Source organism: Electrophorus electricus, chromosome 16 (genome assembly GCF_013358815.1).
Source record: "Electrophorus electricus isolate fEleEle1 chromosome 16, fEleEle1.pri, whole genome shotgun sequence".
Classification (NCBI taxonomy): domain Eukaryota; kingdom Metazoa; phylum Chordata; class Actinopteri; order Gymnotiformes; family Gymnotidae; genus Electrophorus; species Electrophorus electricus.
The window spans coordinates 9,221,682-9,249,144 of record NC_049550.1 but is presented as its reverse complement, the minus strand read 5'-3'; the positions used below and the strand labels follow the sequence as shown (position 1 = coordinate 9,249,144).

At 43.0% G+C, this 27,463-nt stretch overlaps 1 protein-coding gene across 3 annotated transcripts; it reads left to right on the top strand.

Annotated features, from left to right (window-relative positions):
- The first annotated feature begins 353 nt into the window (after positions 1-353).
- LOC113580336 (radixin) lies at positions 354-26,703 on the top strand. 3 transcript variants are annotated; one of them, XR_004776989.1, is made up of 16 exons: positions 354-585; positions 4,329-4,477; positions 11,825-11,908; positions 15,045-15,140; positions 16,341-16,463; positions 16,669-16,820; positions 17,405-17,488; positions 17,606-17,752; positions 19,635-19,731; positions 19,952-20,115; positions 20,688-20,818; positions 21,512-21,672; positions 21,755-21,847; positions 22,177-22,404; positions 23,007-23,904; positions 25,755-26,703. XR_004776989.1 is itself a non-coding variant. In XM_027014821.2 (15 exons), the coding sequence occupies exons 2-15, from the start codon at positions 4,466-4,468 to the stop codon at positions 23,169-23,171; spliced, it is 1,737 nt and encodes a 578-aa protein (XP_026870622.2). In that variant the 5' UTR covers positions 354-585; positions 4,329-4,465; the 3' UTR covers positions 23,172-26,703. The 3 variants fall into 3 exon arrangements, 2 of the variants coding, with proteins under 2 accessions (XP_026870622.2, XP_026870623.1); XM_027014821.2 differs by having other exon boundaries at positions 23,007-26,703; XM_027014822.2 differs by lacking the exons at positions 354-585; positions 4,329-4,477; positions 15,045-15,140; positions 16,341-16,463; positions 16,669-16,820 and having other exon boundaries at positions 11,850-11,908; positions 23,007-26,703.
- Positions 26,704-27,463: the final 760 nt, after the last annotated feature.

Genomic DNA, 27,463 nt, shown 5'->3' with positions numbered 1-27,463 from the left:
TCTAATAAAACAGGCGATGAGTATGCATTAATAACACCTTCTGTGTGAAAGGCTTCATCGTTTCAGTAGATAAGAATGGCACTGTCTATCTCTCTATATATTTCGTTTTATCTTATGGAGACATAAATATAAATGCGTAATGTGTAAAAGTGTAAATGTTTAGGACCATATTCCTTCCCAGTTTGTTTGACTGTGTTACATGTGTAACGGTAACTAAACCTCCCCAGAAGAGCATATTAAAAGTGAACGTAGCGGTAATGGGACATGCGTTACTGGCGAGTTTGCTAGAACTGAGAGGAGCAGCCCTCCCCTTCAGCCCCGCTCATCTATCAAGTGAACCACGCCTCATGCTGCCTTCTCTTACGCCGGCCATATTGACGGTCTCAGTTTCTCTGTGCTCGCCTTTCAGCGGATTTTACAGGCTACGCCTGGTCCTCTATTTATTGTCGTAGAATAGTGTGCAAAACGGGACGCCCGCTAGTCGCGGAACCTAAACAACCTTTCCAGATATCTTGTGTGGTGTGTTTCGACCTCGAAGCTTCAGAAATTTATCGTTCGTTTCAGAAGACGCAGTTCTTCTTCAAGGTGAGTTTTATCGGCTGCAACGCTTATAGTATGTTCCAAGCGCTCTCTCCATGCTGTTATTTTCTCTTAAACGCCCCCAGTTACATTCTGCATATCTTTTGAGGTCCACTCTGTAACGTTTTACCGCCTTTGGGGGGTTTTATCCAAAGTTCTGGAATGGGATAATTACCCGCGCGTACTGAACATGTAACGGTAAGTGAGGCTAGCCTAAAGCGGCACTTTATGGGTGAGAGTTTATACTAGCCTACCGTACCCCGTTTGCGCACGTTATCCTTGCGGTGGATGGGGGGAAAATGCATCAAAACGAGTCACGTTGAAAGTGTTTTTCCAAGAAGCACATGAAGGCCCATATTTAATAAAAATGAAGCTGTTCATAACTGCGAGGTTTTGGCATTACTACTGTCATAACTTTATTCATTTGTGAGCGCTAAGGCTAGTCGCCTCGCCTAGCAATTATATGGCTAATTTAGCAAGACTGTGGGCCTCATTTACTTAATCTCACGGCAATCTTTTAACATTTTTTTTCCCTTTACGTTTCTGTTCTTAACTGTTTTGATGGGCCTCCGACCCATTTAGTGTGGCAAATGCAACAACGTGGCCTAGTTCCGAATGCGTGAGTAGCAAAGTAGTAATTTTTGTAAGTTACCCGAACTCCAGTCCAAACTTTACTGGCGCTGCAGGCACTGGCTGTACGTGGGTGTTTATGGATGCGTTTTAATTAGATTGAAATCAGCGCAAAGCTGTTTTATTTGATGGCTAATCCAAATCGATATTTCCGATTGGCGACCTCTACGATACCAAAGTATAATCAAAATCGTTTGTAGGCTGGATTTGTCAATGTCCAATAACGATACCAAATAACTACCACTCAGTTGGGCAGAGGAAGTGCTCGTGCACGCCTACGACTCTTTTGTGGAAGATATTTTTGCTACCCTTTGGCTATATTTCTTTACGTTTTAAATTTGAACGTATGTATAGCGTATTGTTGATGTATAAAAGTCTGCTTTATAGATACCTTTGACTTGCTTTTTGAGTCAATACACTTGTATGGCACTTTTAATGAGGGTGGCTTCTCTGAAAGACCACAATACCTTGAGAAAGCAGTGGCTTTTTAAAGTAATAAATGCCAGTGTGTATAAAATGTGTAAATGTGTTGTCTTATTATTCTGTCATTTTCATACATAAATCCCCAAAATTGAGAAATGGAAAATCCAAATTTCTGAGCCCTCAGGGCTGGCAAGTATGCATGCAAACTGGTTTGAAATGATGTTGCTGTGTATTGTTACTGCAATATGTTGAAAACACAGTGGTGGACATTTGTGAGATGATTAAGATTTAGCCTGCATGTTATTTACATTTGAAGGACACTCACTTGGAAGTCATCAGTAAATGGTGTAATTTTATACTGGGATCATGCGATAGCAGTATTGCTCTAATGAATAGCCTAATATACAACATGCAATACAGCATTAGCTACATCTACACTGTGCATTTTATTGATGTATTTTTAAGCACAAGGCTACATTTTGACAGTATTTGTGTCAAACTTTCTTCTGTTAATACTTAAGCCTGTTGCCATGCTAAGATTTCTTAACAAATTATTAAGCTACTGTGACATTCAGTTGGGAAACATTCTGTGACCTGTTGCATATTTACTGTTGAACAATGCACTGACTTAAATGCAATATCTTGCTAAGGTATAATCCTGTTTAATGGGAGAGTCAGTGGTTTGGCAACATTCAGTTGACTTATTTCACTTGTTTAGCTGGATTTCTGCTAGAAGTGAAAATTATTTTTTGCACACCTGTTAAAATTCTACCCATCTAAGGAGCACAGCGACACAAATCAGTAATTTGTTTGCATATAAATCATGAGAACTGGTATGGGCAAAATTGTTGAAATTCTCTACCTACTGCATTGGGAATGACCAGAATGAAAATTGCATTGCTCTTTTAAAACTTTCAGGCAGATTCGGGCATTTAAGAGCTGCCGCCACAGTGTGCAGAGCTACACTTGAATGAGAAGCCGATGGCAATCAGAGTCAGCAGGTTTACTAAGTTACCATGGCTTGCCTTCTTTTCGTTACTTAGCTATTATAAAACATGCAATATGGCTTGCACATGTATGTAAAAAGTACTTTATAGATTGACACCTTTTTAATGCATCTATGCTGTCTTTTAAAACTGCATTATGGGAAGTGGCTCATCTCATGTTAACTGAATTACCTAATTATAGCTTTTCAGTTTTTGTCAATGGTAATTGTGGGATGGCAATTTTTGCTGCACTCATCTGAGTGTAATAATCTTTACCTTATTCTGGCCCCAACTGTGAATAACAAAATAAAAAGCCAGGCAGGCATCTTAACTGCACTATGGCACCCCATGGCTATGTGCTAATAAAGTGTAATTAAGTGCCCACATTCAAGAATCCTAATGTTTGTGGACCACCCAACTTGGTTGCAGTGCAACATGACACAGGAGTCTGAGGTAACACATGGCCTACATATCACTGTATTATGAAGATTTCATTGCCAGAGGGATCACCATTAAATAGTGGTTTCCAGAAGCAGCACTGGGGATGGCACGTCTTGGACATCAACTCATGAAGGCTTTGATGTTTAGTTTAAGCTAAACTGAGCAGGCTTGACTAGTGGAAACAGGGTTCGCAAGGTCCAAGAATCGGTACCACTGCCAGAGGAAAATGGTGAACTATACAGAGATGATCCCATTCATCTGTATTGATTTAAACTTATTCACTAGCTCGGTATGTTTAGGCTTGTTCTGCAGAGCTCTGCTGTTTTGGTTGTCCACACATTCTGCATATTTTAATTAATTATATACACTTGAACTCCACTGTCATGCCGCTGTGCCCTGGTGGTAGTTAGTTTTGTGTAACAATGCAATTGAGTTGTACTCTATGCCATATATCTCAGTTTGAATATTAAAAGTCGGCTTCTCATAATTTGGCTCTGTGCCTATAAAGCAGCACTTTATAGGCTCCACCTGTTTGAGTACAGCAATTTTAACAAATGCAGGATCAACTGAAAAATTAAGCATCCTTGGCCACTTCTCATGGAAACATGCATCTGAAATGTGATCATCTGTGTATGAAATCTGAGTTACCTATCAGCGTGTCATATTCCTGAAAGACCAGAAATCCTACTTGGTGATATGACTTAGTTGGCGAGTAAAAAGTCTTCAGAAAGCGCTGGACCAGTTGCATTCACTGCGTTGTCAGTAATGTCAAAATACAGCACAACCTCTGTGGTAATTTGTAACACTTTGTGTCTCTTTCACATTGAGATCTTGTATACTATAACCACATTTAAGTGCTGCGTGGTATTTTGAAGATGACTTCTAATTCACGATTAATAAGGAGACACTTTTTTTCTGAAACTCACTGGAAGCCTGAGTCTAGTGTTCAGTGTCACTGCCGGGTCTGCAGAGAGGCTGCCTTCAATCATTCTGTCTCATCTTCACTTGTTTCTAGGCTTGATTGTTCAATTGGATCTGATTAAAATGACTGACTATTATTATTCTTCTTTATTATTATTATTATTATTATTATTATTATTATTACAAAATCTGTCAGAGGCCTTGTTGGATTGCTTTTATTGCTAAAACACATGGTGTTGAGAGCAAATAAGAGCTTCCCTTCAGTCCTTGTTTGTGTGGGTGTGTGGATGACTGGCCTTGTCTGACAGAGGGAGATAAGGTGCTTCACTCTCGCTTTGTCTGTTTCAGGGCCTGCACCGGCGGACGCAAGCCGTCCTGAGACGGAGGGCAAATCCCCTCACCCCAGCCCCCACTTTTTTTTCCCCTTTCTTTCTCTTTTCTTTTTATTTATCTCCCCTGGACAAGTCAGAAGGGAGGAGGCCAGGATGCCAAAACCAGTAAGTCTTTTGTAGGCTAGTCTGAGACGGTGGGTGTCGGGTGCTTCTTGTGCACACCTGGTTATTGGGAATCATCGAACCGCCGTCTGTGGATGCCCACTTAGTCAAGCTCATTGTCACCTGGACTAATCTAGTGAAGAAATCCCTGATGTACTACACTGTAAAGCAGTCAGATAAATCTCTGTGCCGCAAAAAATAAACAAACGGGTGACATTTCACACTGACAGCATGTGCTGAGCCAAAAAGGTTCTTACTAGCTAGCCAGATTCAGGAACTGTGTTTTTGCATGGAACACCTTTTGACCCAGGTTTAAATAAGGAGTTCGTTAAAACATAAAACAATATAATTGGCTCTGTTTGGCACATGGAGCAGGGGTAAAGGAACAGCTTCAAAACCTAAATATTTTTGTTTATGTATTTATTAACTTGCCTCTAGTCCCTTTGGGTATTATTTACAGCACAATTATGAGTTAAATTTTTATAGGTGAACTTATTCATGTTAAGTTATAACTACATTCTGGTTTTGAGGATTAAGAAAGTTGATGCCTTCGGACTGTGTTTGGAGTTAAACTGGATGTTATTAGTGGGAGGTGCTGTAATTAGTGTTGCACTCATACCATTAGCACAGCGCATGACCTGAAGAGGATTTTGGCATGCGTTTGGGACGGTATCGGACACGGGCCGCAGTGCTTCACGTTAACACTGCATTAGCTGAAGCGCTGCTAGCACTGACTCAGCAGGGAGCACGGCAAAGACACACTCCTGTTTCAGACTCCTGCAAGGAAGTCCTGTGTCGATGTCGGATGATGACAGCAAACAGATGTCATCATCTGCTTTCCTGGCGCTTGCGCTCATTCAGGTCACGTCTACGCCACGGTTGGCTGCTGCTTCTTTTTTTTTTTTCTTTTTTTTTTTTTTTTCTCTTCTCTCTTTGTTAGCCATCTCCTTTTGGATTTGGAAATTCGATTCGTCTGAACGGGGGAAAAATCATCAGGAAACCAGGCCCTCGACACATGTTGACTCTGACCATGTGTTGACGTTCACTTATACTGATGCTTGAAGTAACAGAGTAGCTACGCTGGTTATTTAATTTAGATTACTGGCCATAAAAGATCAACATATTAAGATAATATTCTTGATAATGGCAACTGTTATCAATGTTTGATTTGGTAGCGCTGACACTTGATGATGACCCCAATACGTTAAAAAAACAAACAAACCAGTAAACAGTGCAAACTAGATTATACAGAAGCCTTAATGACAGCCCTACACAGCTGTGAAAGCATGAATAACACACAGCCCATCTAATTTCCACGAGTCGTTTTAGATTTGTAATTTTTATTAAGCCATTGGCCATTTCAGTTCTGGTGCTGAACAGGTCAACTCCCTCATTTTTCATCCTCTTTGCTGCCCCCCATAAGTGGCATATAATTATTTGTATGACGATGGTTCATCCCAGCTGCAGTGTTACTAAAGCTGAATCTGGACAAAGACTCTGCAGGCTTGTGGGGGGGGGGGGGGGGGGGGGGGCGTTGTTTTGTGGACATGCATATTAATTACACTGCTGTGTTTTCATCTAGTTTTTCACCAAATATTTGATGCCTACACAGTGAATTTTGAACCTGAACACACACAAGCTTGCACACGCACAGAAAGTTCCAGGCTGCTCGCGGACACTGCAGTGCTTGTCTTGCCCCAGTCGAGTTAAGAGTGGGCAGCCTGTTATCTCCACCTGACTGCAGCTACGCTCGTAACACGCCTCATCTCCTCCACCCTGCTCTGATATGAATGAAATAGTCAGGCAACTTCACGTAAAGCAATGGGACTTTGGCGCGGCGCTCTGGCTCTGGTGGGGGGTGGGGTGGGGTGCCTGCAGCAGCAGCGGCGCTCGACTGCTGCATTCACAAAGTGCGCTGCTCTACCTCTGCAATGCAAGACAGAAAAGCGGCAGCGTGCACATTCGATGGTCACTCCGCCCTCTCCTTCAGGGGAGATGATCTCCCCCACACTGCTTCTCTTACCCATGGGCACACTCCCTATGGCTTCGCAACCAGACACGGTAGTGGGTTACAAAAGTTGAATAAACAGATTTGAATTTGTCTTTTTTAAACTTTTATTTTTAACACGCAGTACTGCCAAAAAAATGTATTTCTTGTGCCATTTTAAATCTGGCGGCTAATGTTAAATTTGTACAAAAGCAAATCCACTTTTCAGGCCTGCACTGCAAACTACCTTGTGCCTGCTGTCAGTAGTATCTATCAGCAGTGTTGAGCCCCAGTGAGTGGATTTCCTCCCCTCTAATTTACCAGTTGCACCTTTACACCATTAAATGGTAGTGCGTGAGCTCACCATCCCTCTGCCTCTTCAGGGGAGATATGACGCCGGGGACATTACAGGGGGATGCCCCACCAGCAGCTATGCTTGTCTGGTTTTGTTTGCCCTGTGCTGGCCATTGTGAATAAGGGCCCCATCTTGGTAAACATCCCGTGGAAGGAATGGGTGCATGCGTTTTCTGTTCATTCCCCCTCTGTCATTTCCACTTGATTTCACCCACCTGATTTCTGCTATAGAATAGAGATCTCTTCAAAGAGAAGGTCCCTCAACCTAGGTCCATCAGGACAGAAACCTCCCACCTCCCTAACTGGTGTGTGGAGTGGGTGTTTTTGCAGTGCCTCTCCTGACCCACTCTCCACAGCCACGATGGGGCAGACAGCGAGCTGGGGGAGGATGAGCAGTTGCCTTCATGCCCAGCGGGAGGGCTTAGCAGCTCTGTGTGGGAGGGCAGAGAAGGCAGGCCCCCACCTGTGGCTTCCCCGTTAACAGCTTACTGACAAGCAGCTGCACTTTTAACTGAATGGGGGGGGGGGGCGGCTGTGCGAGCACACTGAACTGCAGGAGAGAAACGTGTGTGTGTGTGTGTGTGTGTGTGTGTGTGTGTGTGTGTGTGTGTGTGTGTGTGTGTGTACACCACTCCTTTTCTCACATTTGTCTGACAGTGTCTAAGTGACTTGGCTGGCATACATGCTCATTGCAGATTGTACTACATATGGAACACTAATGTTCTGTAATTGACTAACTTGGCAAATGTTTGAGGGACATAAACCATTTTCCTAGCATATCTTGCATTAGCTTTTATAGCCTTTCTGGTGCCAGAGATGCACGTCAGCTAAAGTTGTTGCATTAGTAAAACATTTGACGTATAGCGACAAATGTGCACTAGACTTGCCTTTTTAAACAGTTCAATCGAAGGCCATGTTTTGACTCTCGCCCTTTTTTTGCTCCGACGAGGCCTCCAGCTCCAGCGCTTATCTGCAGCTCTTGGCTAAAGGTTTCGAGTTGCCGGACTTGGCGGCAGCTCGCGTGTGTCCTGTGACTCTGAGCAGCGACACACAGACGGTCCTGTGACAGCAGCAGGTCCCGCACTGCACGCCTCACAGCCTCTCCACAATTGCCTCAATTGGCTCCGATTGTGTGACTTATTGGGCCATTTGTGCTGCAGATGCTAGTTGGCCATATTTAGCCTGCGGTCCAAACTCCCAAGCCTTGTTGTTTAGACTGCTTGCTTTGTTGTTTGAATATAAAGCATTATGCAGGATGCTCTGCAGGGAAACTGTTCTGTCTTCTTTCCAATTTAAGCCATGGCTTTAACCTGATTTGACACTGAACTATACATGAGGATAGATGAGGTTGTTTGGTAGAGACTGCAAAGCACATTCTGTGGGTGGCCCTGGACATGGGTATCTGCCATATGCGCTGAATGTAAATCATCAGTGCATGATGGCAACCAAAAGGGTACTTTCTTCTTGTCTGCTTTGCCGTTAAATGACTTGCTAATGTCGAGGTGTTGGGCCAGGTCCTGCAGTGCTGTGCAGTAGCGTTTTCATTTGTCTTCCTCAAAGTTGCAAAACACTTCAGTGCCAACAAAGCCTCCACTGTGTTCATAACCAGATATGACTCACTGATCAAAACTGATCATTGTAGTTTCCATGTTTCTCAGACTGTTCCAGAAGTTTCTGCCTTCCCCTTCTGTTATCATACCGTGGAAAGGTAAGAACACAGTGAGGATACAATAAACCCTGTGGCATCCCTGTGACAGTCTTCACTGTTGAACTTTTTGCTGATCCCCAAGCAAAATGCCCTTATACGTCTCACGTACACACATTAAAAGTACATGCTAATCTCATTTAATCATCCGAATTGTTTCCCACAACCTGAGCGAAAACATAGCCAAGAGTTATATAAAAACTGTAACCATAATGGGCACCGTGGCTATTGAGAAAATATTGTCAGTGTTAGTAAGTCCTTGTTCTAAGTAACACAATCTGAATTGGCCTTAATTATCCCATCTCGCCCACCTCTTCTGCTTCCTCTTTAAGAACAACCTCCCCAGCTCTCTCACTTGGGTGGGGGTGGAGGGGAAGATTGTTTGGCAGGCACTCCACTCGAGGGTCAGCCACATTTTGGAGGCCCTTCCGAACACCCCCCCCCCCCCCCCCATGCAAAAGGCCAAGCGTTTCACGGCCGGGAGCTGACTGCTGGCTTCAGTCCTGGCACAAAGAGGCGGCCTCTAGCAGTTAGTGATTCGGAAAACAACAGTTAAGCTCTTCCGACAATCATCGATGTGTCGCTGCCTTTGTGTCTGCCCCCTTTCCCTCGTCGGTGTGGGTGTGTGGACATTAAGGAAGCTTGCGCTAAGGGAGAAATATTTAGTAGCAGAAGGTTAGGATGTTACTGGAGAGTTGGGTCACTTTAGGTCACTTCACTAGTGCTCGTCGGCCCTGTTCTGTCACCGCTGTGTAAAACACTGATCATTTCATGTCAAGTCAGCTTAACATGGTTCAGTTAAGCCAAGACATGCATGTTTGGTGATTTTTTTTTTTACATTTTTTTTGGTCAACATACTGAAAGGTTGTGAAATTGCAGTTGGCCTTCAAGTCAAAATGCTCCAAAAATTCATTAGTACATCAATCTTTCACTTCTGTGCCATGACATGGACACACGGATGCTTCTAGAGGAATATTTCTAAAGCTGAATGTGTGTGTGTCAGGAGGAAGACGAGTACTACAACACATAACAAATAATAATGGCTATGTAGTTTCAACAGATGTAGCTTAGAGATGTACTGTGTCTGAAGGTCAGCAATCAACTGCTATTTGTTACTGAGTACATGAAGCGCTTCACCGAACTGAGAATTTCCAAAGGTTTTTTGCAGTGGAGTAACAGGCAATCAGAGGCAGTGCTAGACCATGTGTCACGGTATCAGATTGCAGCTTACTGTTCACATGGCTCTTATTGAAGCTCTAACTTGAATGTAAAGCAGAAATGTGAATGTTTGGCAGACCAAAGCCTCTCAAACTTGTGTGCTGCTTGTGTGTTTTACAGTATGCTGTAGTGCTTGGCTAATTGAGCTCTAACTCAGTCAAGTGGTAGTGGAAAACGAATGGAGACTTTCTCAATTTGCCGGTTGGTTTAGGGCATTTTAAAAGCTCAATCACATCAGCTCATTGCCATTTAAGTGTTTACAAATATTGGAAGCCTTTTTAACCTCCTTTATATGAGGTACTTGGTTATTTGAACTCTAACTGGTAAATGGGCAGTTGAATCCAAACATTGGAGCAGGGTATAGATTGTGGGGTATGGCCCACAACTGCCAGTGGAGAGCGGGCCCTGGCCCACAACAGGATCTTGGGGGTGGGTGGGGGGGATTGAGATGGATGTGGAGGGAAAGTGAAAGGGGAAAACGAGTGAGGTGGGAAGTGTTTGTCCTACAGGGAGTGGCTGTGAGGGCGGTAATGCCAATATCCTTACAGTGTCTCATCTTGCTGAACAAGAGGACCCACAGGTTAAACACACAGAGAAATGGCTGAACAGGCAAAGCAAACATGTACAGCCATTCGGGAGTGAGGAGTAGAAAGGGATGGACAGATTTTCTGTCTGTTTATGAAGTATTACCGTAATAGTGATGCGATTGGGGGGGGGGGGGGGGTGAAGAGGAGAAAGGAAGGCCTTGTACGTAGACACAAGAAACTGAGGCACAGTAGTTCAACTGTAACTAGACCCCAACAGGACGACTCCTGTATCACCTTTCTCTGCATCTGCATGTGTTTGAGTGTCTGTGTGCACATGAGCACACACGAGTGAGAGTGATAAGTAGACATAGCAATTTAATATGTATGCGTACTGTCCGTCAGTAAGTGTAGTGAATTGCCCAAAGGTGTGTGTGTGTGTGTGTGTGTGTGTGTGTGTGTGTGTGTGTGTGTGTGTGTGTGTGTGTGTGTGTGTGTGTGTGTGTGTGTGTGTGTGTGTGTGTGTGCGCGCGCGCGTGCGCCTGCCTGTCTATATGGGAAGGATTTAAAAATGTCTTCTGATCCAACCCTCCACTCTTAGGCATGCGGTTAGGTACACCAGAGTAAGGAGCTGCCTTCAGCCAATCATAGACCTCGATTATCTGCTACACCTCTGCAAAGGGCAAGCTGGGAAGGGTATACTGTCTGCGGACAACTGGAACATTTGCCGTTTGAGAGTGCTGAGAGAGCAGAAAAGTGTGTGTGTGTGTGTGTGTGTGTGTGCGTGCGCGCACTTGCTTTCACTTTTTATTTCTCATATTAGACCACTAGCCCACCATGCTAACTTTTACTGTTTTCTTTTTTCACTCATGTGCATGTGCACATACTCACTCCACATACAGAAGAATGAGCACAGTGGCTCAGTGCTGATCTCAGCTGACGCCGCCCAGAGAATGGCCCAGCTGAGCAGGGGCTGTTCTGCACAAGGGAATCACAAAGACTGCCTTGTCCTCCCTCAAGACCTTTTTAGATGTGGGCCATTCGAAATGCACAGCCATTAAACTGCAGAGGCTCAGCCACAGCTTCCACTGTTGTTCACTCATTGAAAACAGATTTCCTAAACCTGATGTAGTTAAATTGATGTCGTGGAACGTGTTGGGGGGAGGGTTTCTCAATGAACTGCATCTGTGCACGTGGCGCAGTGAACATCGTTTTCCGAGTTGCATCCTGCCGAGCAGCGAGGTAACTTTGATCTTTGGAATTGGGAACATGGTCTCTCAAAGTAACACCACAATATGAGATCATTCTCTAAGCACAACTATGTTTAGCTGTGCAGAAATTTAAGTCGTTGGAACTCAGAACTACACAGATGCCTGACCCATGTTGGAAGTGTACTGTGAACTAATGAGCTTCTGGTTTCCATGTCAGATATGTGCAAATTGACAATATTGCATGCACAGGGTATGAGCTGTAGTGAATGGAAAGGAAAAGCACAAATACAAGGGCCATTTGAACCTGTCCAGCTTCCTGCAGTCATAAGAAATTGCCTCTCTGTTTTTCAGATCAATGTACGGGTGACCACGATGGATGCGGAGCTGGAGTTTGCCATCCAGCCCAATACCACAGGCAAACAGCTTTTTGACCAGGTAGGTGCAGCCCCAGCCTGTAATGGTGGTCTACACATCATGTCCTCAAAGCGTTTCTAGCAGGTTATTCTGTTAACATATTTACCCACATGAGTTTGATATGATTCTGAAGTTTATAAAGGGTGAATCTATCAGCTCTGGAATGGATGTTTTTGTGATTAGCATATCAAGGGAAAACAAGTCTCCAGTGGCACAGAATTAATCATATGAAGTTATTGAAATATGGTAACAGGAAGCCTGGAAGCTTGCTTTTCTTCAGTTTGTTCAGATTTCAAACCACCACCACCACCCCCCCCCCCCATTAGAGGAAGAGGCCATCTCCTCCACCCCACCCTGACGCCCCCACACGGGCTTTTGACAGTGCCTTACTGTAGTAGCACCCAACAGAACCACTGCTCGAGAACTGAACTGCTTTGTCACTGGCTGATGACCTCACCTCACACGATGCGGCGGGGGTGAGACTTTCTTAGCTCTGCTGACACCACTGGCATATAGACATGAGTGACCTCGGCTGCGTTGACCAGCTGTTCCCGAATCAGTTCTGCTTTGCTATATCACTTTGTATGGTCACTCAGCGAGTGCACTGCATACTGATTTACTGCTAACTCTGCTGAGGCTACAGGCTGCCACCCCCCAGTTGCCGTGCTAATGCCAACATGGACACTTTCTGCAATATTAATGCCAATGGCTGAAATATTCATTTGATAGTCGTCAGAGAGATACTGTTCTTTGTGGGGTTTTTTTTTAATGGTTAGATGGTGGTTGAAATGTTCCTTTTTCAGCCTGTCTGAGACAATTTTTCATTTATTTCATTCAGTTGGGATTTTCTTTAAAGGAATTTGGTCTAGGATTAGCAAGAAAGGCAGCTTCTAGCCCAAGGAGCTTCTCTCAAAGAAATCTATTTATTCCATTACCTATTGATGTATTTTTGCTCCATTGCTATTAACTCTGAAGACACTTTTACTGAAGGACCTCTGTCGGTCAAACTACTATTCTCTGGAGAGACTTTCTGTAGCCTTTAGCTACTCTTGAAAAGTTTGATTCCTAGCATCCATTGAATAAAGCAACTGTAAAAGTTGTTGGATTGTGTTTTTCGTGTGTGAGTGACATTCCTGCAGTGTTAAAGGTCTGTTTGTTTTTAAGCAGTTGCCACAAGGACAGTCACTGTTGGTCTCACTGTGATGAGTCTGTAGGGTTTGCAGAAGTATCGTTTGCCAAAGCATTGTTCTGGAGCATTCCTCGGCCGCTGGCACGCCTTTAAAAGCGTGCTGACTGAACTTGCCTCCCCCGGCCAGCATTCCGCATCCCGAGCAGCGCTGCCATGGAGCAGCATGGATGGCTGCAGGGCATCAAAGTCACTGATCTGTGCAGTTTCACCCCGATCCAAGACCAGTTTGCACCTGTGAGCCATATTAAAACGTAAAGGGCAGGGCTCTGCCGCTGGGACAAAACAAATTCTGAGTCTGCTTTTAAAGTGTCCCTCTGCCTGAGGCCTCAGCTGGTGCTACAGTGATAGGAGAATCAGGGTGCCTTTCCCAGTCCTTGAATGGCCTGTTTGGCATGCTTGGTGCAAAGTAGGCCCTATTACCTGTGAGTTTGACATGAGCAATAAACAATGTTTAATAAGAGTCAGCTCTAATAGTCAATTTCATTCTCTCTCGGTCTCTTTCTCAATCTTAAAACTTTAAATTAAAGACACCAGCCTTTATGCCATTTCAGCTGATGAGCCATCCCATCAGTAATAAATACTGAGAGATTAACATCTTCTGAGACCTGTAATGTTGAAGTGGTGATGGATCACTTGGGTCATGCCATTGACAACAAGAAGTATTTTTATTTCCTCATTGTCAACACAACTGTAGAAATCCCCGTAATGTATAACTCAGCAAGATCGCATTTCAATATTCCGATAGCATAGCTGTTAAAATATAGCATCATTACTTACAAAGTAGACACTGTTCCTAGTAGGAAAGTGTTCATGTTCCTTTAATATCAGTCCACCAGATTCTGTCTGAACTCAACAAATGCTCAAATGAAGCAGTCAGATTACACTAGTAGGTCCTTGGTCTGGCAATACTTGCTGTTGGATTTGCTGAGACTGTGGAACATTAGAAGATGAGATGGAAAACACAGGAGGGGAGTGAAGGAGTGCCATGTGTTCAAATGGAGTTTGTTCACTCTAACAGTGACCTCATCCTGCCACTCTTAATTCACACGTTCACCTTTACAGATCCCAGAGACACGGCTAGTCATCCTATTCATCAACCACAGCTACAACTGTGTGACACTCTGACTCCCTTGAGTTTTAAAGGTGGTGCACAATATTTTGTTTTGTAAACGCTACCAAAATATTGGCTTTTGCAGTATTGATGGCAGAAAACGTTGCAATGGGCAATTGAGCCTTCCAACACGTAGTATTATTATTATTATTATTATTATTAATAATAATAATATTATTAATTTATTTATTTGTGTGTTGATGAATCACCACATGCACATGCTAATGAACAAATAAACACAGATTATTCTAACTTTGTCACATCGAGCATTCAACAGTGTCTTAATATATTTACTTTTCCAACATGTACTGATATAATTGCAAAGCGTTATTTTTGGCACTACTGTAGAGACCTACTTTTGAGTTGCTTAGGGACATGGTCCAGTATCTGAGACATTAAGTGTTCCCTGATTCATTGTAGGATTGCTTAGTGTGACTCATGTTAATAGTTTCTTGCTAATGTGTTTAGTGCATTATCTAGTGGGTTAGTGTTCTCCAGTGGTTTATCCGCAGAGAAACTATACTGTAATTTAGTGTTCCAGTTTTGGTGTGTTTGTTTTTTCATCATGAACTGGATGCTTGTCATTTTGGCAATTTAAGGGTTGGGTGTTTTTTTGTTTTTTGTTTTTTTTTGTGGAACCAGTTATGTTGGAGGAAAGCAGTGTCCAGTAGTGTTATAAACGTTGTTAGAGACATCATCTGATCTGTGTCGTGTACTTTTGCACAGGATCAGGTTATGGGGGGTTAACCCCCTAACCCTAACTCCTTAAAACAACCTTGTTGCCCACGACCAAGTCCTTCTGCCCGCCTGCATATGTTCACTTGATGGTGTTCGTGTGTGCCCCCCTCTACCTCCAGGTGGTGAAGACGGTGGGTCTACGTGAGGTCTGGTTTTTTGGCCTGCAGTACACAGACAGCAAAGGCTACAGCACGTGGCTGAAGCTCAATAAGAAGGTGAGCTCCCCCTTCCCCTCAGCCAGCTGCCATTTGCCTGTGGTTATCAAGAGCCTCAGATGTGTGGTTTAACAGGGTTCCTGCTCCAGCGTGCCAAGTGGCAGGATAAGGAACCTCCTAACCAGATGCTTTCTGGTGGGGGGTTATCGGGGGGGTGTTTGTGTGTTGGCTAACACAAGCTCAATCCTTAATCATGAGTTATAGTGTGTACCTACTTCAGAGATCACATGTGAACAAGCCAGTGGAGAGAAAAGCATTTAACAGAAAACACTGAAACAAGTCACCATGACGGTGATGCACAGCAGGTTTTCTGTAACAAGTGGCCTTGGTGGGAAGTAGTGAGGCCAGTCTCAGGCAAGAGGCCGTACACAGAAGGCAGAGCTGACGCGCGCACAGGGAAGACGGACCCGCTCAAGTCATGTTCAGCCCACACTGCTTAAAGGAGCGCTTAGACTAATCTCTGTTCATTTCATTATACATGTCCATTATATGTGTATGTTGGCTACCAATACAAGTGTTTCTAGTCTGTGTTTTTGTTGTTGTTAATAATAATAATAATAATAATAATAATAATAATAATAAAGTACAGCAAAAACACCTGCAAAATTAGGGGAGACTAGCTCCCTGGTTCTTTAAAGACTATTTTTTAGCGTAAAGTCTGTTTCTCTCGTCCTAGACCTCCGCAAGTGTGACCTGTGAAATACTGTTACAGCTTCTAGTCACCCAGCAAATAAATAAAATAAATACCTACATGCATATGATGGATATATAACCAATTAATTAATTTTAGTAAAATTTCCTGTGTAAAATTGGAGGTCCTCATGTGTAAATATTACTCTGAACAGTCAGAAAGCTGATGCCCATACTCCACTTTCCTCTTTTCCAGCCATCCCGGAAGTGAAAGGCTAAATGTTTCTCAATACTCTGAATTCTAGATGAATGAAGTTATTGTGGATGGCCAATTTTTGTGTGGAAGTGTTGTATATGTATATGCATAGGTATTTATTTTATTTATTTACCGCCAAGTGATGAGGTTAAATAAACACAGACATTTCTCCTTAGCATTCTGGTGTTGCAACCGCATTTCTGCTTTGAAGTGGAATTTACTGGAATGATTGTTAGCTGTATACGGGTGTGTGTGTGTGTGTGTGTGTGTGTGTGTGTGTGTGAGAGAGATCTGACTGTTTTTGCTTTTTTAAGGTGACTCAGCAAGATGTAAAGAAGGAAAACCCTCTGCAGTTCAAATTCAGAGCAAAGTTCTTCCCAGAGGATGTTTCTGAAGAGCTAATCCAGGACATAACACAGCGCCTTTTCTTCCTTCAGGTGATTTGGGAGGTTTTTTTTTGGGGGGGGGGGGGGGTGTAATGTATACATACACAAATACATTCTGATGGTTACATCCACAGAAGATTTGCTTCATAATATAAAAAATTGCATGTAGTTCTTGAATACTCTCTTGAGGGTGTTGAAGCATAGGCTGCCCAGGGCTGTGTGTGGGTCCTGATCTTTGTTTGCTCCTGTTCCTCAGGTGAAGGAGGCCATTTTGAACGATGAGAATTACTGCCCTCCGGAAACAGCGGTGCTGCTGGCGTCTTACTCTGTCCAGGCCAAATATGCCGACTACAACAAAGAAATCCACAAGCCTGGCTACCTGGCCAATGACAGGCTGCTGCCACAGAGGTCACTAGTGCCATCTTATTGGATTCCTTCAGTCCTTATTGAGTTACCATGCTGAATTCATTACTTACACACAGTCACATGGCTCAATGACCCATTGCTTAGAGAGATGTTTAAGGACAGAAGGCATAGCAGTGGATTGTGAATGTATTATTACTGTGATGAGGACTTCAGTCCTGGAAGCAGACCTCAGTCCCATGCTCCAGTAGAGTGTCCAAACACAACCCCGTGGGTCATGAGGGCTATAATTAGACATCCCTGGGTTTTGGCAGGCTTACAGTAGTCACTTAGTACATTACCTTGTGTGGTACTTCATCTCACTGGAAAGGCCACATGTACGGCTGGGAAGAACTTTGCTCCTCCTGAGCTCAGATAAGATGGTCTGGCTGAGCCGCTACAGTTTATATGGCCATTTCCGGCCCAGTTAAAACCTGTGACCTTAATATGGTATTAAGAAAAATTGATCAATTTTTGTAGTTGATGTACAATAGGTTCAAATTATTCAGGAGGTCCCAAGTTGGTTTTAATGAATGGAAAGAAAAATAAGTCCCAGATTCTGTTTACACGTGATGTGTTGTGGTGTTCAGAGTTCTAGAGCAGCACAAATTGACTAAAGAGCAGTGGGAAGAGAGGATCCAGACCTGGCACGAGGAGCACAGAGGCATGCTCAGGTACACTGTTTACAGCCATCCCACACTAGCTAATACCAGCGTTCCTGCTTCCAGTCCATGTTGGGTTGTTGTTTTTGTTCAGTCCTGACCCTACCTCTCTTCGCTGCTTATTCCCAGAGAGGACTCCATGATGGAGTACCTAAAGATAGCTCAGGACCTGGAGATGTACGGCGTGAACTACTTTGAGATCAAGAACAAAAAGGGCACAGAGCTGTGGCTAGGAGTGGATGCACTGGGCCTCAACATCTACGAGCACGAGGACAAGTGAGTCATGTGTGCCAGCCACACAGTTTCGGAGTTGAGTTTTACAGCTGCGGAACTTCCCCAGAACACCCGGCAAACGTTCGGAATTGGTACGAGAATGAATAATCAAATGGTTCAAGTTTGGTTCATGACCTTTTATTCAGCCTGTGAAGCACAGATGTAGTCATGGTCACAGTTGCCAAGTCCTTGGATTTAAAATATTTCTGATGGAGTTATGCACAAAAAATTGCTTAAATGATTAATGCTTAAATGGTTTACCTTCATTAAAAGTAACCCAAATCGCCTTTAAAAGTAACCCAAACCACAGACTTGGCAATACTGCTAAAACCACAAACGTTTCAGCAGAAACCACCTTTAACCTTTTGAGTGTGGATTATGTTGCTTCCTGTAATCCTTTGAGGCTTTCGTATTTGAGGTGGGGCTTGGCTTTGTGTTGCTGGTGATTGTTGAGGTGAGGACTAATCAGAGGAAACAGAAGATCAGAGTTCTGCTGAATCTCCATCACCCAACCCTACCCATGTGGCTGGAGTGAGGGCGTTGTCATGATGCACCTGCGTTCTTTGAGAGGAACTTGGTGTTAAACTGGGACAGCGTGTGAAGTTTTGAACTCCACACCTCATTTCAGTATTATGGTCCAGTTAGTGACCTCGATCTGACACGCTTGTGATCTTTGGCAAAAGGACAAGTGGCCACCTCAAAGGCTGCATGGAGTCATGGACTAATCACGGGAGCCCTCTTCCATAAAGGAGGTTGGAGAGACATGCGCATCGTGATGTGTCAGAAAAGGGCACGGGGTTATTTTTGGAGAGGCTGGAGATGGATAGGTCCATCAGGAGCTTTGTGCGTGTATGTCACTGTGCATGTGTGTTGGCTTGAAGCCTCCTGCGTAGGCAGTAACGTGTGTGTGTGTGTGTGTGTGCGCCCTCTGCTTGCGTTTGGAGTTTGAGGGCCATGCATGATTGAGCTCACCTGTTATGTCCTGAAAATGTACCGACATCAGCACATATAGTGATGTCAACACATCAAGCTGAGATCTGCTGGTTTCTTTTTTATAATATGTATGATACTAACATAGTGATGACATGAATGTGAATTTTAATGTAATATGGCTTAAATGTTCTCAGTTCACATTAATAGCTGTGTGAGTGGAAGAAGTCTTGGGTATTTACCAGTATGTTTTTAGGACATAAACCTTCAACTCTGGCCCTTTATATCTTATTTGGAAGTGACTGAAAGATGGATGGGGAGATAGATATAGATATATAGAGATATAGATATATAGAGATATAGATATATAGATAGATATAGATATATAGATAGATATAGATATATAGATAGATATAGATATATAGATAGATATAGATATATAGATAGATATAGATATATAGATATAGATATATAGATATAGATATATAGATATATAGATATAGAGATATAGATATAGAGATATAGAGATATAGATATATAGATATATAGATATAGATATATAGATATAGATATATAGACATAGATAGATATAGATATATAGATATATATAGATATAGATATAGATATATAGATATAGATATATAGATATAGATATAGATATATAGATATAGATATAGATATAGATAGATATAGATATAGATAGATAGATATATAGAGAGAGAGAGAGATATATAATTATTATTAGAAGTATGAATCCCTAAGCCTTACAGTTACTTACAGATCAGATTAGTAGTTGATTACAGACTTAAACTGGTTACTTTTGATTCTGTAAGAAACCAGCCTGAATGTCACTCCGACACCCTCTGATGGTGCCGGCTGTTTGTGTGGCAGAATGTACTATTTCATGGGCCAGTTAAATTTTGACAAAAGTCTCCCTCATCTTGGATTCCTGCAGACTCACACCAAAGATTGGCTTCCCTTGGAGCGAGATCCGTAACATTTCTTTCAACGACAAGAAATTTGTCATCAAGCCCATCGATAAGAAGGCACCAGTACGTATTCAGAACTGTAGGATGTGGAATGTAATAGTTTATGTAAATAATTTAATAAGCAAAATGGTACTCAAGGATTTTAACTTTAGTTTTCCATATCCTGTTACAGGCGATACACTATAACGCTACAGATATGTACCATAAATATATAAATTCAGCATTATTTAACTCCCCAAGATGGCGAGTTATTTTTTAACATGAGATGATTGTTGCGCTGCAGGACTTCGTGTTCTACGCGCCACGGCTGCGGATTAACAAGCGCATCCTGGCGCTGTGCATGGGCAACCACGAGCTGTACATGAGAAGGAGGAAGCCCGACACCATCGAGGTGCAGCAGATGAAGGCCCAAGCCAGGGAGGAGAAACACCAAAAACAGATGGAGAGGTAGGTCCAGGCGAGGGAGGAGAAACACCAGAATGTGCAGGATGCTTTGTGTTTCACTTGCTGGGGCAGATGAAGCCCAGGCAGAAGAATGGGGCATCTTTAGATGTGCTGGAACAAACAAATTAGTCATTATCCACCATTGCTGTTGAGCCCTTCTTCCCCCCCCCCACACACACTCTTTCAATATTAGTAAAAAGGTTTTATTGATCCATATGATTTGTTTATAGTACATTTCTTGAGTAAAAATGTTTAAGTATGACTGAAATATGAGTTTTAAATTGGATAAATGACTCAAAAAATGACACTACTGATTTTGATTTAGTTCTGACATTAGTGGGGGGGGGGGGAGGAGATCTTTAGAGCCCTCATCTTAAAACAAGCCAGGAAAATGGGTAATTTTGCTAAGCCTAGAGGGCAGTGTTTGACTTCTTTCTTTTGTCAAAACATCAGCAGCATCTGAACTCGTCAGCAGGCTCCTAAAATGGGGGATTTGTGTGGAAAGCCCAGTTTTGCCAGTCTAACCACACCACCTACTTCTTTTTTGCTTTTTCCCCTTTTCTGCTTCTTTTAAGGGCCCAACTCGAAAACGAGAAGAAGAAGCGAGAGCTGGCAGAGAAGGAGAAGGATCGGATAGAGCGGGAAAAGGACGAACTGATCGAGCGTCTTCGACAGATAGAAGAACAGACGATACGTGCACAGAAAGGTACGTGGGCTGTAGCAGGCTAAACACACGGGACCATTTCAGCTCCATATCGGGGTGATTCTGCAGTCGTATTCACACTGTTCACACTTTCTTAAAGGCTCTAAGATCTAATGGCTTCAAGGTCAAGATCAATTACTTAATATACTGATGCAGTGAACAGGTCCAATGTGCCTCTAAGCCTAAATATGTTGCTTGATTAGAGTCATTACTCTTGTACTAGAGTACTTAAAAGGCTTGTATTTTCACTTGATTTGTGAGATCCACTGTGCGTGCACACACACACACACACCCCCGCACACACACCTTGAGGGCACAAAGAATGTCTGTCTCGAATCTCACCTTTCATGCAGCGGCCTTCTTGAGGAAGGTAAACTCAAAGATAACCAGAAACGTCTTCTAAAGCCCCTCCACCTTCAACAGCCCCCTCCCACTGATTCTCTGCCCAGCCCATGTTCAGCCCCATATCTTCCAGTAACACACTGTAACCCAGATCTGCTCCTCCTCCATGGGGGGCCGTTGTCTTGTTGGTGGATTTTGAGCCATATATGAGTAGGGGAAAGCATGCTGGTTAACACACTACCCTGAGCTGTCCTGAGCTTTGTGGACTGCCTAAAGCAAGGGAGTGTGCTGCATTTGAGTAAACGCTGCATGGTTTGCACATACAGAGGGTTTTGAGCGTGTGTGCGCACACAGAGCTGGAGGAGCAGACACGTCGGGCGCTGGAGCTGGACCAGGAGAGGAAGAGGGCGAAGGAGGAGGCCGAGAGGCTGGAGCAAGAGAAGCGGTCTGCTGAGGAGGCAAAAGCAACCCTAGCCAAGCAGGCGGCCGACCAGATGAAGAACCAAGAACAGCTGGTAACGGCGTGCCTCTCCACATACGCTTGTGTTGCACGTGTGGGCTGGTTCGGTGTCAGAGCTCTGCTTTGTTGCCTGGCAGGCTGCTGAACTAGGAGAGTTCACCGCCAAAATCGCCCTTCTGGAGGAGGCCAAGAGGAAAAAGGAAGAGGAGGCCACGGAGTGGCAGCACAAAGTAAAAACTCTCACACACACACACAGAGCCCTTCGGTCTGATGCCCCTCTGCCTACCCTGGTCGGATGAATATAGTTTGGCAAGGGCCCCGTTGACCAGACCAGGGTGGAGGAGTGGGTCCATGTCAGTGGCCCCTCCGCAGCGGCGTCCGTGCACTCAGCAGAACCCGCTGGAGCAGGTCAATACACAGTCCAGTGGCACAGCATATCAAACAGCTCTGCTAGACATCAGGGCTCCCCATTAACGCTTAGAGGAAGTTCTCATGGGGAAATAACTGGAAAAACAGTACGTGTTGCTCATTCGTCTCCCCCCCCCCCCCCCCCCCCCAGGCTCTGTCGGCCCAGGATGACCTGGAGAAGACCAAGGAGGAGCTGAAGACGGTGATGGCGACAGCTGTACCGGCGGCCAGCTCGGCAGAGAATGATCATGATGAGCAGGATGAGAGCAGCGCGGAGGCCAGTGCTGAGCTGTCCAATGAGGGCGTGGCACTGCAGCGCAGTGAGGAGGAGCGCCTCACTGAGACCCAGAAGAATGAGCGCGTCAAGAAGCAGCTGCAGGTGAGTCCACCTCCCAACTGCCTGAGGGCATGGAAAGAGTGTTTACAGGAAAAAGAGGTTTAATAGAAATATTGATTAACCTAAAGAGGCATTTAGGAACGGCACATAGCATTTCTCAAACTGCACAAAGGCTGCTCCTATAAATGGGACTTCGTAAGAAGCATGGCCAGGTTCCTGGAATTTCTGGGATTTAATGGAATTTTGGTGTGTTTTTTTAATTCCAGACAGGAATGGTGAGGGTATATGAATGAATGAATAAATAAAATGTACTCTAAGAAAGATTAGTGGAAGCCTTTTGGTGCAACTATGAGGTGTCTCATAATCGAGATCCATGGAAACATTTTAATATACCCAGTGGAGTCGGATATTTGAGTGAAAAGCATAACTTATTGTAAGCGCTCGTCAGGGGTTATTTTTCTAGTGGAGGAGAGGAATCTCACATGGTTCCATTCAAATGGTCAACCTTATGAGGAAGGGTCTGCCATTGCGTGGAAGAGCTGAGGTCATTCTGCCTCCTCCAAAAGACATACTTTTCAGTTATTCCTATGTTGTCCTTTCATTGTACGCAAGCTTAACATCGGGTTTCTGCGTGCTCCTCCCAGGCGCTGAGCTCAGAGCTGGCCGAAGCCCGGGACGAAACCAAGAAGACCCAAAACGATCTGCTGCATGCAGAGAACGTCAGGGCTGGCCGAGACAAGTACAAGACCCTCCGACAGATCCGCCAGGGCAACACGAAGCAGCGCATCGACGAGTTTGAGTCCATGTGAAGACACGGACCTGCCCAAACCCCGCCTACATTTGCTGCCCCACTCTCAAAGCTATAGCCCTGATGCCTTGGTGGCTGGCTTACAAGCACAGGATTTTTCTGGGGTTTTTGTTTTTTAATAATAAAAACCGCCTAGTCCCCAAGCCTATGATTGCTGACCCATCCCCTTAGAGTCTAGTGGGACATTACTGCCTCCCAGCTCAACACACACACACGCACCCATGCTTTGCCAAAGCTCTTTTAAGCTTCTCTCATGCCCTACCTGAATCATAACATTCGGAGAAAGCAATGCATCATATCTTTATGGAGAATACTAATGGAAATTTAATTTTAGTAAATGAAACAAAAAAAAAAACTAAAAGGGTATGAATCAGAAAGGAGTGCTTTTTTATGAAAATGGCTAGAGTTTTTTTTTTTTTTTTTTCCCCCTTTGTCAAAGCTTATATAATTGTATGCTTTATTTACAAAATGTCTATTTACAAAAAGCTCAAAGAATTTCTTTTTAAAATCTACTTTCTTTCACTTTCCTGCATCCATTTTATTAACACCCTGCTTTTAATTTGCCCTTGATTCCGTGGCTTAGCAGGTCCAGACTTGGAGGGCATTCTTTTTTGAGACTGCCTCTCCCACTCTTCCCAGTGAGGACAAGGAACCCCTCTCTGTGGCAATGTCCCTAACACCTGAGCACCAACACAGAGCCCCTATATCAAGACAACTGCCAGAAAATATTGAAGGTTCGTCTGTGGTTGAGCGATTGTGAACAGTAGCATAACCAAAACTAAGGATCACCAAAGGGAAGCTATTATCTGCATTAGCTACATGGAAACGATTCAAACTAAGTACTGTCGACTCAAACTGGAGAAAGGTTACGGAGAAGTCATTAACCCATACTTGCATTGATAAATTGTTGGCAGTGTTGAATACTACTACATAATGAGACAAAATGAGTTAAGCTGAGTTTTTAGAGACCCTCTGATATGTGATGTGTACTGAGTTGGGACAGGCTGTCTGATTGAACTCGAAAGGCATTAGACAAGTTTTTTTTGTAGGATGCTTGCCCTCAGACATCCAGTGTTTCTTGTGCAGTCTCCATATCGATGGTTTTCCCTGCCTACCAGCTCACAAAGGCCTAGGGATGTCGGACAGGCAGACAGACAACCCGCCTGGCTGTTTTGTGTAAGAGAGTGAGTGTTACACGTGTGCAGGTCTGTCTGCCTATCTGTGTGGCTGAATTAGTGTGCTCTTTTGAGATGGATGCTTAAAACACCACCTATGGCCTTTCTGACTGGGGAGCATATGAAAACATCCTTCCTGGCCTCAGGATGCCTCTCTACCTCATTACTGTAAACAATGGCGACTGCCGCATTAAACACTTGACGTGTGCTCCCATCCCTGAAGACCTGACCGGCCTGGGCTTGCTGTCTGATTGATTGGCATGGCCACTTTTGTCGGTACCAAGTTGAGCTGCTGCCTTCAACCCAGAGGCTCTGTGTGTGCAAGCATAGATGTGCATGCGCGCACGTGCGTGCGTGTTCGCAAAAGTAGTTTGAGTCCTCAGTCTGAAGCGACAGCGCAGTATTATGTCTAGGGCCGATCAGTTAGTTGTCGCTGCTGTCGTCCCTTTGTAACCTGATGCGACACATCTAAAAAATATATATACATACATATACCATACCAAAGCAGTTCTGTTGGTGTGTAAGTAAGAGAATTTGAATGTACACACAAGAGAATCTGTTTGTTGGAGAACCTTGCGTGTTAAGAGAGTTTGAACTTTAGTTTCTTTATATATAGTAAATTTTAAAAAAAATTATTGGAGAAACTGTTACCCTCTTACCTTTGTTGGTAGGAGCACAGGAGTGAGTTTAGAGCATTTCTTAAAACTATAGCACATTCAGGTGTAGCAGACTCTTATTCCTACTCTGAAAATATGTTAGGCTATTTATATTTCACTGTTTTGCTAAAAAATAAAAAATAATAAAGAAATATAAAAATTTAAAAAAAAGCCAGTATTTTGTGTGCCGATCCCAGTGCTGCAACAAAAGAGATGGTACTTTGAGGAAGACTTGATTTCTGGAAGGAAAGCTTTGGGATGGGAAAACCTTTGTCGTGCTTTCCATGCAGAAGATGCTTTCTCTTCATGTTTCTTTCTAATTTAGTCCCATAAATATTAAGCAGTGAACAAAAAAAGATTGGAAGGTAGATAAACGTAGGTCTGCATCACTGGCTACTGCAACACATTGAGTGTATGTATTCATAAAGGTACTTTTCTTTAATCTCCTTTATGTCCATAAAACATTTCTAATGTATCTTATCCCATCTGGTTCAAGAAGGCCAGTTTTCTGTTTATTCCCCCTCCTCTAACACTCCCCTACAAAACCCACCTGATTAAAAGTGCACTGTACAAGCATTTTGGGGGGGGACCCTAGATTTTTGTTTTGGATTTTGCTGTGACTTTATTAATGTTTATGCAAGCAAGGGCCATTGGTGGAACGTAAAGCAGGAGTGTTAAAGGTCACCAGCACTTGTTTTGGTGGTTAGGATGCTAAGGAGCTATTCACAAGCCCTTTTTTGTTTTGTTACACAGGTGTCCAGGAACATGGGATATATTGCCATAGCAAGAGAAATACTGTGCTTCCAAAAGGTGTGGATTGTGGGGGGGTTTTTGTTTTGTTTTTATGCTTTATGAATTTGAAATACCATTAGCATGCTTACCTTCACTATATGTGAGAGGAATTGCTACCTTAATGCCACAATGGTATAAAAATTTTAAAAATTGTTCATTTTAAGTTAATTGTGTTCTGGTTCATGAGGTTTTTGTTTTTTTGTAGCAGAGGTTATTTGTTATGTTTTGATGCGTGGATATTGGCCTGCTGCCATGGGAGTGATGAGTGCCCTCCAGTGCAAAGCAATGGCTGCTTCTGGAACCAGCTGGTTATTTAGTTTTTGCCCCCCCCCCCCCCAATTCTTTTTTGTTTATATAGCTTTGTTACATACAAATAACACAGTGGAGCTTTGTCTATAACTACACGTTGGTTCAAAATAAAATAAAATATGTGTATCTTGCTTTTGCTTTAACCACACTCGATTGGTCCTAGATCACAAAACGATCGCAATATTTGTTTGAATGCTGTGTGTGCGAAGTACGTACGCACGTATACTGGAATGATGATAGAATGATAGTTGATAGAATGAATGACTATCTAAATGTTGCACAATTAAGGAAGAAAGGTATTGGCCTTAGTTTTAACTGAGCAAACTATTACAGGAACTAATCATTTTTAGTATTGTGCATTATCCCTAGTCAAGGTCTCCCCAGGAGGCTTAAAGTTTAAGACAACTCTCATTAAATGGAAGTAGTATCGGAATAGATGAGACTATACAGTATTCAGTTATGAGTGATTAGCTACAGTAAATTATGATCAACTTGTCTTTAATTTAAATCACTATCACCAACTGAATCACAATATCATGTTTCAAAATGTAAAATGTGTTGTCCTTGTAGATTTTTAATAAAAACACATTTGAAAATTCCATGATATGCAGCAACAATAAATTCCCTAACTCGATCACACATATTGCTGACATGATCCAAAACTATTTTTCCCCTCTCTCCCACAAAATAATCTGATTTAAGGAGAAAAAAACAACAACTCTGCTTTGACCAATAAAATCATTCAGTCTTTCAAATTAACACTCATGACATTAGTGCTTACTTTGGTCCTTAAGCATAAAGCCTACATAATCATAAATCAAGGAATATTACTGCGAAGTTCCAACACATCTACAGTCCCTAGCGAAGACGTGTGCCGTGGTAATGGGTTCCAGTAGCCTAAGTACACTGTTACCACAACACTGGTGCTTCGACTTAAGCAGAAAGACTTAAACGTGTGGGAGAAAGGCATGACACCAGCATTGTAACAAGTTTTGACATCACAATGAGAAACAACTCATTTTTAATATAAATACACACACACACACACACATTTTATTTATATATATAAATATATAAATATATATATAAATATATATATATATATATATATATATATATATATATATATATATATATATATAAATATATATAAATAAAATATATAGTGCCAGTTTACATAAGGCGCCCCAACATGCATGTATTTGCACCAAATGTATGTTTAAGTTTGCCACATGCATCATGCTGAGACAGAAGAACAGTACTGTTATGCAAATACACTGGTGTTAAGGACATCCTGCAATAAAGCTGGCCCTAAAAACTCGTAGGCTGAACATGGTTCAGATTATTCAGATGTGTCTTAT

What these genes read in the sequence shown, in the direction of transcription:
- LOC113580336 (XM_027014821.2), top strand. An exon ending in GGCTGAAGCTCAATAAGAAG is followed by an intron (nt 15,141 to 16,340) that starts GTGAGCTCCCCC and finishes TGCTTTTTTAAG; the next exon opens with GTGACTCAGCAAGATGTAAA. An exon ending in CACCAAAAACAGATGGAGAG is followed by an intron (nt 20,116 to 20,687) that starts GTAGGTCCAGGC and finishes GCTTCTTTTAAG; the next exon opens with GGCCCAACTCGAAAACGAGA.